Source organism: Punctularia strigosozonata (assembly GCF_000264995.1).
Source record: "Punctularia strigosozonata HHB-11173 SS5 unplaced genomic scaffold PUNSTscaffold_7, whole genome shotgun sequence".
Taxonomy (NCBI): Eukaryota; Fungi; Basidiomycota; class Agaricomycetes; order Corticiales; family Punctulariaceae; genus Punctularia; species Punctularia strigosozonata.
The window spans coordinates 314,033-324,537 of record NW_006767439.1 but is presented as its reverse complement, the minus strand read 5'-3'; the positions used below and the strand labels follow the sequence as shown (position 1 = coordinate 324,537).

General features: G+C 55.7%; 3 protein-coding genes across 3 annotated transcripts; 2 read left to right on the top strand and 1 right to left on the bottom strand.

Annotated features, from left to right (window-relative positions):
- Positions 1–929: 929 nt before the first annotated feature.
- On the top strand, positions 930–1,757 carry PUNSTDRAFT_134617 (uncharacterized protein; the record flags this gene model as incomplete). Its single annotated transcript, XM_007384118.1, has 1 exon — positions 930–1,757. The coding sequence occupies one exon, from the start codon at positions 930–932 to the stop codon at positions 1,755–1,757; it is 828 nt and encodes a 275-aa protein (XP_007384180.1).
- A 2,379-nt stretch (positions 1,758–4,136) lies between these two features.
- Positions 4,137–7,201, bottom strand: PUNSTDRAFT_52685 (uncharacterized protein). Its single transcript, XM_007384117.1, has 4 exons — positions 6,507–7,201; positions 6,007–6,453; positions 5,098–5,936; positions 4,137–4,958 (listed from the first exon to the last, which is right to left on the bottom strand). The coding sequence occupies exons 1-4, from the start codon at positions 6,553–6,555 to the stop codon at positions 4,617–4,619; spliced, it is 1,677 nt and encodes a 558-aa protein (XP_007384179.1). The 5' UTR covers positions 6,556–7,201; the 3' UTR covers positions 4,137–4,616.
- Positions 7,202–9,260: 2,059 nt separating this feature from the next.
- PUNSTDRAFT_52681 (uncharacterized protein) lies at positions 9,261–9,724 on the top strand. The gene is made up of 2 exons (XM_007384116.1): positions 9,261–9,550; positions 9,610–9,724. The coding sequence occupies exons 1-2, from the start codon at positions 9,446–9,448 to the stop codon at positions 9,715–9,717; spliced, it is 213 nt and encodes a 70-aa protein (XP_007384178.1). The 5' UTR covers positions 9,261–9,445; the 3' UTR covers positions 9,718–9,724.
- Positions 9,725–10,505: the final 781 nt, after the last annotated feature.

Below are 10,505 nucleotides of genomic sequence, written 5' to 3'. Positions count from 1 at the left end.
GCCCGTAGTGGTAGCACGACGAAACTCCAACGAACGCGAGGCAGAGATCATCAGATAGTCACGTGCGTGCAGAAAACCGAGGCTCACGTGCGGATATCCTTGGCTCTCATTACCACCACGGTTCTGTTCAAACCACGCATTGGAGATCGCGATTCAACCCAAAGACTTGATATTTGGGTTTCCCTGACCTGACACAACCGGAAAAAAAAATCGAAACGTCTCGGATAGGCTAGTACGTGTCATTTGAGCAAGTGGTCGGGTTTCACGGGTTTCCTACTCACGTTATTCGCCCACGGTCTCGACTACCTGTAGCGAGCACGAAGCCGTAAATGCAGGCTCTTTGCTTCCATGCTGCCGTCGTGCGCCCTGAGCTCCGTTCCTCCTGCTATGCCTCATGCTGTTCTCTGCATTTGACCTGGGGCAGTGCTAATTGCTGCTGAGCGGATTGGCCAACGAGACGTAACCAAATGGAGTTCTACTGCTTATGGTACCTCTGGATCTACCTTTGGCGCTCAAAGCTATCATATCCTCGACGGTACGACCGTAGTCTCTCGGCGGCTCGGCCAGTAGGGCGCACAGTCCGTTGGTGTTTCGCTGCACCGTTGCCCCGTGGACTGACATGATGCCCGCACCGCCATTATCTGATGCGGACCAAGAAATGTATACACTAGGCAAAAAACCGACAATCATTTTTAGCCCTCGTTCCCATGAGGGACTAAATCGCTCAACTGGGAATTTCAGACGGGCTATACCATATGACAACATAGTCTCGGCACAGCAGTCACAGCACCTGGCCTGAGCCGGGTACTATGTGCTGCTTACATATTTAAAGCACCGCGACCCAGCTACTTTGTTGCACACCTTCGACCTACGACCTACTAGCACCGCCGACGATCACTGGGCCGCCGTGCTCGAGCTCGCCGTCGGCGATGGACTCCCCTGAGGGGAGACGAGTGAAGTTCGTTCCTTCCCACCATAATGATTACTACTCTCCCGACCCCACTCCGCCCAGTAGTACCCCGTCCACTCCGCGTTGGACTCCGTCTCCGCTTTCGCAACCAGACATGACTTCCGCGGTAATCCATGGTGACTACCCCGCCACTCCTCACTGGCGTTCCGTTAGCCTCCCAGACGTTGAGTTGGACGGGAGCGAGGATGGCCAAAACCTCTCTCCCGCCTCGGTGCAGCATGTCCCCCTTACTCCGCAGCCCCAAACGCCGCGTGTATCATCAAGCGCCGTGCGCTTGTGCCTCGCCCTGGCGTACAACCCTGCACACGGGCCGTTGTTACTCTGCGATGTCACGCAGAGGCCTTCAATGGCTATCGTAGCCCCCGAACATGCCATGTCGCAGACATTGGAAGATTGGCTAGCTTTACCAGCCACAGATCCTCCAGTTACGCGCATGACTCTGACATGCAAACTACTTCCTTTCACGATACTCGTGGCACCATCATCGACCGCGGCTGCGTACGCATCAGGACCTGAGTCATCCATCACGGTTGCGGACGTACTACAAGCCATCTACACATCCCTCATGGAACCTACCACCGACTACGAGATCATGCGTGCCCGTGGCGGGGATGTATCTGGATCACCTACTCAGTTCTTCTTCCCCGCCTCCGGTTACGCTGGCATGGTCCGACGCAGAAGCGATATTGTATATGGCAATAGCATGTTTCTTGGAATGACGTCTACTGGCCTCGAAGGAGAATGGCTTTTGATACTAGGAGCCAATCGCTCTGACGGTCTGCAATGATCACGAGTCACGCAATCCGGTCATTCCCATGCTCCGTGTTCATGTCTGATTGGTTTGTATTACTTTCGTACAGTTCCATGTCTGATTGGTTTGTATTACTTTCGTACAGTTCTGTTTCCTCTATGCCGTATCGTGCTGCTGTATCCATAGCCGTGTCCGAACCTATATCTATGTCATGCGATGTAGATACTAACCATGTCATCGATACCCTTATATGTGTGTACGCCACTACGTCGCCGGCGAGGGCGTTGTGGAGCGCGGAGAGCGTAACGCACAGTCACGCATATGCTGCACTAGCTCTCTGAGAGGAGGCCTTCCGGACATGCACCAGGAAACGTTCTTCGGATCGTTCAAACGGAGTCCGTCGATCCTGTGATCCAGTTGTTATTTGTACACTCCAACTTCATGACTCAATGAAACAGCCGGGACATAGTTCATATACCCTTTAGGTTAGTATAACACGATTTGATGACTGGGAATGGCGGTCTGCGCGCTGGGAATCTGCTCACGGTCTGGAGCTCAGGCAATGTTGCCGTATGATGCAGAGGCGGATGCTACTGATGCCTCTATAGGTTTGGCGGTGAACACATGTTTGGTTGTGCACAGTGTAATCATGCTGTTCGCAGGGAGTACGATGTTTTCGACCGACCTCATGTACACAGAACCGCATCCACTCTCTCTAGTCACGGAGCCAATATTCACGAGCTGAGCAGGCCTGTTAGGTTGCGCTCTCCAACGTTCCATATCGCGACTTTAGCTGACCCGCAGCATCCATACAGTCGCACAAAATGACCATTCCTCGCGCATTATATAGTTTCCACTGTTTCGCTCATTGTGGTCCATTTGTTCTTCATCGTGCACCGACATGGTATTCCTATACAAAAGCTCAACAAGAAGTTCACCGCCGATATGATGGTATGCGTACAGAAATAAAGTCTCGGCAAATGTGCCGCCTCTGAAACGAGCATTCGTCGCTGCGGAAACGGATCGTTTACGAGCTTTATTCAGCCTATCACATGTCGAAGATTCTACGAAGAACTTCTGGATACTCACATTCATATGTAGGGCAACTGAACGCAATCTGGCGGTCATCCGTTATGTAAGCTGGCGAGTTTCTGTGCACGGATCCTTTTCTCATAGACCGGAAGGATTCGCGTATTCCAGTCAGCGTGTTATGTCAATCTAGAAACGGATGAGTCGGAACCTGTAGTACCTTGAGCCTTCCCTATCGAGATGAACGTTCCTTAAAATGAAATGAGCAGCTGATCCATGGTCATTCTCGCCAAGGTTCGAACCTTTTCATAAACACCGTCTGCCTGCAGCCGCGGTGACTCAGCGTCATCGTGAACTCTAAACGTGTTTGAGGCCGAAAAGCCACATATGCGTATGTCAGGCCTATCATGAGTCCAGCCTTCGAAGGTCCAGACTCGAAAGCGTTCATTCAAGATGCCGCATGCGGAAGGTGTCACTCGCCGACAACGCTTCGCTGCTAATCCGGGCCATCCGAGGGACCTTTCGCAAGTCGGATTCCACGCTCTAGAAGCCCAAAGGAAGCCCGGCGCGAGGCTCTCGAGGGGTGCAAGAAGAGGCGTAGCACATGTATCCCGGTTTGTTAACTCGCGCGGTGAGTCAGCTTTCGAGAGATAGTCCGCCCGGTCGGTGCCCTTTCCCTGTGGTCGCGTCTACAATGGCACGTACAGTCGTGGAGCGGGGTGTACGTGGTTTGAATGGCGGTATATATGGCGGTCGTTAGTTTCCGCTCACGAGATGGTCGTGAGGGGCGAACTTTGAACAGGATGCAGGGAGCTTCGACGACGACCACCTACTGGGTTAGCGTCGTATGGCGCCGATGACATGACGTGCATGCATATACGAAGCGAAACACAAGCTTCCCCCTACGGCCAACCGCCATGAGCAGCAAACACGCACCTCAGGCTTCGAACGTACAAACAACAGGGTCGTCGGCCATAAGTCGACCCGGAGCAATATGCACCATAAACAGATAGTCATTTTACACGGGGACAGGTCGAGGAAGTTCGTCCAAACATCGACGAGCGGCGGAGACTGCGCTCTCTTCCTCAGTCCATTCAGAAGCAGGTAGTCAATACATGCTCTTGCCACTTACGAGAGCGGGACGCGGGAGGTGGCGAGGGGCCAGGATACAGATGGGAAAGTCGCCAGGGGCAAAGCATGTGCGCCCGCACTTGCCACGGGAGGAAGCGCGGGGTATATTCGGTGTGGGGTAACGTGCTCGGGATCTGAGTCCGCTCTGAGGGTTACGGGTCACGCCAAGTCGGGAAAGCCGGTGCCACTGTTTGGGCGCGAATGCGAACAAATGCCGTAGGGAGTCACAAACACATACAATTGCGACAAGAATTCGGGAGAGTGGATGCGCATATACGGACAATATCCGGATCGTGTATGCCGGAGCCGTAATCCAGAGGGCAGAGGGTGTACAGGGTACAGAGAGGGGATTTAGAGCGGGAAATAACCGACGAGGTAGATAGTCACGATCGGGACACGGGGGCAAACAAGGCGGGCGGTACATGTACACTCTGGGGATGGTAATCGGATGAAAGGCCGGTTCGTGTATATCGGCGGGGTCGGGTGAAGAAGATCCATGATACAAGTTCCGTAAAAGCGATCCGCGATTTCTTTCTGTTTTTGAGCGTTTTTGTTTCCGGTTCCGGGTGTCCGAGACTGAGATAGGCCGAGGAATTGTCTAGTGAAGGGGACCCAGTCAAGTGTAGAAAATGTTTGAGGGCTTTAACGTTATCTCGCAGAGGGATGATCCGGGGTCATCAGAGGTCGTAGATCTGGGCAGTGAGTTTGGCTGAATTGGTACGGGCTGAGGCACGTTCAGAATGTTGAGCCCGCCACAGGTTTGAAAAGGGCGGAAGCTACCGTGTACGCCGCCGTTTCGTATCCTGGGGTATGGACCAGCTCGACCTCCGTGGGGTTGTATTCCTCCGGAATGAATTGGGTGTGTCCCGCCCAGCCGTCGAGCGAAGAGTAAGCAGGGCTTGGCGTGTAGCGATGCGCGTACTGGCCATCCGAAGAGACTGGATGTGGTCGATATTCCGATGTGGGCATCAGAGGCGAGGCCAGTGGCGAGGACGGCGTATGGGCGGCGTCGTACGCGTACATGGATGCTGGGCTGACCGTATCCGTGGACGGAGACGCCGGTGATGGTGGCAAAAGCTGAGAAATCAATGATATCATGTTAGCTGAAACGTGTAGCATCATGCATCACGAACGCGAAATGCCAAAAGGTGCCAATATAAAATAGTTCGGCGACATATGTGGATCGCGCGGAAGGAAAGGGTATAACAGGACGTACTCTGAGTCCGGGCATCTCGGGCCACACCTGTGAATGGCCGTGCCTATTGATGGACATCGGTGTGGACGGAGACGAGGGCGGGAGTGCGGGGTCTTCAAGCATCTCTGTGAAGCTCATGACAGGGCTAGGCGACGATGGCATACCATCCTGGCGTCCTGGAGAACTTGAGTAAGGGCTATGCAGGATGTGCTGCCCACGGTGATGCATTTCTGCCGGAGGGACCACGGCGATCGAGTTGCGGCGCAGCATGGCACTCATGGTGGTATTGGCCAAGAGCTGCGGCACTTCGCCCGCGCTTAGAGGCGATACAGATGTAGGGGACATAGGGGGCGCCATCGGTACCGTGGGCGAGGGAGAAGGGAATGGGACACGCGTATCGGATGCAGGGGCAGATGACGACCGGCGGAACATGGCAGTGAGCGGGACGTCGAAACGCTTGTCCGAAGTGGTCCCGTCGGTAGTCGCAGACGCGTCGCTCTCGACAGACCCTCTACGAACCTCATCGTCTCTGATGGGCTCCTGAGGTTTCTTCTCGTTTTGCCTCGCGCTTCCCCCTGCATTCGTTTCGAGCCCCTCCTTCTCGCTCGCGCTTTCTTCCTTCGGTGCTCTGGCCTTTCTCCCTTTTCCTTTCGCTCGTCCGTCGGCCGCCTCTCCGCCTCTCCCTTTCCGTCGTCTTCGACTTCCGCCGCCTCCGTCCTTTATTCGCGCTTTGGCTAGTGCGTTCGCGCCTGGTCTGAATCTCCAGTCGGGATACTTCTTGCGATGCTCGGCCTGAGCCAGGAGCGCCTTGGCTTCCCAGTATTCACGTTCATGCGGCGGGAGCTCCTTCCACAATTTACCTGTGGACCGTCACTAGGATCAGCGACCGAACGATGCACTCAGGCCAAGCTCTAGAGAGAGAGCGCTCACCGATGACCTTGGAGAGCGTGCAGTTGTTGGTGTTCTTGCCCATGCCCGGGACGTGGTGCGTCTTGATGAACGACGAGCGGAAGAGGATGAACGCGTTCGGCGGTCGCGGGATATACGATGGGTCGCGCGGGCGTTCGCGCCTGCCCTTGCTCGGACTGTCCGGTGCCAGGAACGCGGGCGTGCTCGGCTCGAGAGGGGGCGAGTACATGGACGAGTAGTCGGGTGCTTGCGCGTCCGACACGACTTCGAACCGCGTGGGGTCCGACGAATAGGTGATTGGTGTCATGTCGGTCGCGAACGTGAAGGTCATGCTGGGGTTTGGGTTGTCGACGAGCGGGGGCATGTCCATCTCAATGTCGTCGAGTTCTTCGAGATGTCCCCCACCGTCGACGATGTGTGGCGGGAGAAGCGGTGCGTCGACCAGGGGCGGCATGTCTGGCAGAGGACCTGGGGTATATATCAGCTGGCGCACAAGGTTATGATAGATGAATGCGCCGCACCGTCCTCGAAGGTCGTGAACATGAGCGGCCTCTCGACGAGGGGGGGCATGCCGTCTATATTGGGTCGATGCGCGTGTCAGCTTGGAGGCCACGCGGGTACCGCGTGCAGACGCGTCTCACCGTCGTCGTCGTGCACGTTGCGGGCCGCCGGGGCGCCGCGTGGCATAGTGGATGCTTGGAGGATCGCCAGAGCTCGTCGTGGGCAACGTCGAGGAGAGAGGCGAACTCGAAACAAGGTTTTGCACTGGTGTGAGCGAGACGCAGGAAGACTTTATGCTGCGTTTGGCAAGTCGGCCGTTTCCCACCGCCATCTCGCGCGCTCGGTGAGAGACAGTCCCGGATCGGGCGATGGCGATAACGACACGGCCACGGAACGTGCCGCGGGCTGCGAGCCACGTGTTTCCCCTCTTCGCCGTCGTCCCGCCCTCGGCCGACGCGCCCGTCGCTGTGAAAGGCGCCCAGTTACCATAACGGGACCAGGAGCGCCTGGTGTCGCCCTCTCCTCCAGATCGCCGTCCCTGCACCTCCTCGCCGTTTACACCATCGTTTCCGTATGCGCTGCGAGCCGGGCGCTCCCGCACCCGGTCCTTTGGGCCACGATGTCCTTTCGGACCATCGCGCCGTCTAGAAACCCGTGACCCCTCCCGCTTCCCCAGCGCTGTCAGCGCTGATATATCGAATACTGTAAACCCGGCCCATGCGTTCGCAGAGTCGCCCGTCCATCACGGTGGTCCCGCCGCAAGCTCCGGAGAGGCGAAGAGACAATAGAAACCGGCGGACTGTCAAGTCTTTTTTTTGCCTCGAGGACGAGGAAGAGGTCGGGACTCGGGAGGTGGCGCAGCGGCCGCGGCACAACCGTCGCTGTGCGCCTCGTGGGAAGGACCCCGAATACTGATGCTCGCGTTTACCGTTTGCTTCGGCAATGAATCGATGAGAGGCCGATGCGATGAGCAGTAACAACGAGACCTGGTCAACTCGCCGGTATCCTTACGGTATCCTAACTCATAGATCCGCAAGATGCTTCCGATGTACGAACCGAACAACTTACAACGTCGCGCTCACCTATCAGACTACTGTCCGAGGTCTTTGCAGGCGTCCATATTCCTTTTCCATCTTCCATGGCGTCCCTCTCATGCTCCACCGCCATACACTGAACAGCCATATACACGTACTCAATCATCTCCGAACCCGCACTTACCTTGGTCCAAGCGAAATAGCCATCTATCTATCCGTGCGATCATCCGACCATCTTCGGGGCGCCTGCTCCGAATATTTTGCAACGTTGCATACGGGACTGCGCAACGCCGGACTCGGAACGCTCGGTACGCGTCGCTTCGTGCCACAGCAATGCGCACGAAGGCCCGAAGGAAGTCTCTTCCCACCTGAACGTTGAACGCTTCCAACAAGTGAGCGCATAACACTCCGGAAGGTCGGCCTCGCGATCCGGAGCAATCTATCCGCCGCATGCAAAAGGCTACGCATCCCGTTCGCTAATCTAATCTCGAATCCTCGGGCTTCACCAAAGCTATCCAACTTCTTCCTCCGGATTTGTTCTCTACCGTCGGATCTAGTGCCCGATGTTATGGCGAGCTTTGCATGCGCGCTCGTAGGACTGGTGGCATGGTGGATCGTACCGAGACTGCGCGTCGCACGCGAGCTACAGAACTCGCACCCCCCCTCCCCCGCCTTCATCGCCTGCGCATTTGACCTCGCCGTCCATGCCTTGATCTAATCAGTACCACGCCTGCAATCCGCGTCTAATCGTATCCTATAGCGTGGAATCAGTAGCGCTCCGCAGCGACCTTCCCAGCTGATCCGCCCTTCCATTTCCTCAACATTTCGCGCTCAGGCTTCCCGTCCCAACTCGCACTACCATGCCAATATGCAAACTCACTGTGGCACGATGCACACGGAGGGTTTACCGACCGGACCGACACCCGAACGCTTACACCGACGTCACTGATCCGCCAACACTTTCTGCTTCCGTCTCTTGCTTTGGTGCCCTGACGACCCGATGCAGATGGCGAATCGTGATCCGCATCCGCTTTCGCTCTCCTTCGACTTTCCCCCTTGGACCCACGGGGCCTGCGCGGACCGACCTTACCGGAAGCGCCGCATCGCAACTTGACTTCCTTTTCCGTTATTGCCATTTGGGTCACGGTTGGCCTCCGGATCGTACTGAGCCCATACGGTGGCGGCGCGGAATGCCCAATCCCTTCTTTCATCACCTCCGTAGCTGCCCTTCGTTGTCACAACTTTCCGCGGACCCGCAGAACAACGGCATAAGTCGTAGTCGACCGACGAGGCGCACACGCGGCTCGATTGAATGGCAGCAGGCATCCTCCCCGCCGTTTGCCCGCCTGATATGTCAACGACTAGAAGAGCTCTACGCCTCAATGCCTACATAATTTCCGTTCGAAGTCACTGTTCGCTGGTCGGACGTCGGTCCAGAGCCACGAGAATTGCAAAAAGACGGCGCCGGCAGCAGCTTCGCAGGCTAGATCGAGTCTCGATTCAACGACGCCGCTCCGAGTCTGTCGCAACGTGCTGTACTCTCGATCCACTGTGTCGTAGGAATCATGCAGGACATCCCATACTACTCTGCGCATTCCATGGATAGACTCTAGGGACAGGTTTCGTACACGAGTGGCCGCCGCCGACGTTCGGCGAGATTCTCAAGTTTATATCCTGACGAGCGGATATACTACCTGGGCGTCTTGACCCTGAACCCCAAAATCCGTACGAGGAAGGCAGAAAAGGCGAGTAGACACAGCCATGTACAGAAATGTTCTGAGATACCCACTGCAGATGTTTTGGCCGTGATGTCGATACTCATTTGACGGTTCAGTACCCATGACTTCGCGCCACATGAAGTTCGTGCAGAGAAATCCGCGGGAAATGACCATTGCGCTGGGTACGGGGCTACATCTTACCCTTGCATGCAGCTGATCCGACATTGCACCCGTCGGGATCACGGCGATGCACGAAGCGCAAACGTTTGTCGTTCCCATCGCCTTCGACGCGTCCCGGCCTACGAAATGAAAGTATTCCCCACCTTCGGATACTCTTTGGGTCCCCCCCCACGCGAGATGAACTGCTCGAGACGAGTCTTCCGATAGGGTTCCTAGTAGCAGTTTCCATCCCGAGTATCGAAGTTCATTCGACGAGTGGGCGCTGCCTCGAAAAGAGCAAACGTTCTTATAATATGTAATCTGCCAGTCTCATTTCCGTTAGTGTTCTGAACGCCAGAAGCGTCGAGAAAGGCAATCTGATGGTTTGAGAATCGCCGCGAACCCTGTACGTTCGCCGTGCGATCAGACACGCCACGCACCCTGTACGATCAGACATATCGTGTACCAATCTTTTAGCCCACGATGTCCAGTACCGAGGATATGCATGTCCTTGATGTACTTACATCGAGCTCCGAGCGCAGACAATTTTCTGGTCTTCCACTTAGTCAGTACTGAGGTCATACAGAACGTCGCTTTTTACGTAGGCTCATCGCTCTCACGAGATTATCCGATGGTCATCATGTGCGAAAGCGCCTCAGGATAGTACCTGATGGGTGCGGTACGCGAAGTAGGCAGTGTTGAGGCGCTTAGATGTCTTTTGTGCATACTTCGGGCAAACTGCCTGATCTCCGATGCGCGTAAAACGCGGAAATGGTCCTCCCTAGTCGTTGCACATGATAGATATGATCCATCCTGTCGTGTACGCTGCTCGCGACGTATCATCTGATAGCGCGCTAGTTTAATGAACGCGGGAAGAGACGGGAAGAGGTTCATGAATTATTTTATCTCACCGCCTGCTGCGCAGAGAGAAGCGAGTAAGGATATGTGCATGACGAAAGCACACAATCGCACCCTCTCTGCAAGATACTGCATCCGTTGAACATCGAGGATGATTGTAGGTTGGGCCCTAAATTGCAGAAGACTCCGGCATCCTATCCGAGTGCATAGCGGGCCTATCGGCGGCACAGAACCTACGATCATTTGCAAC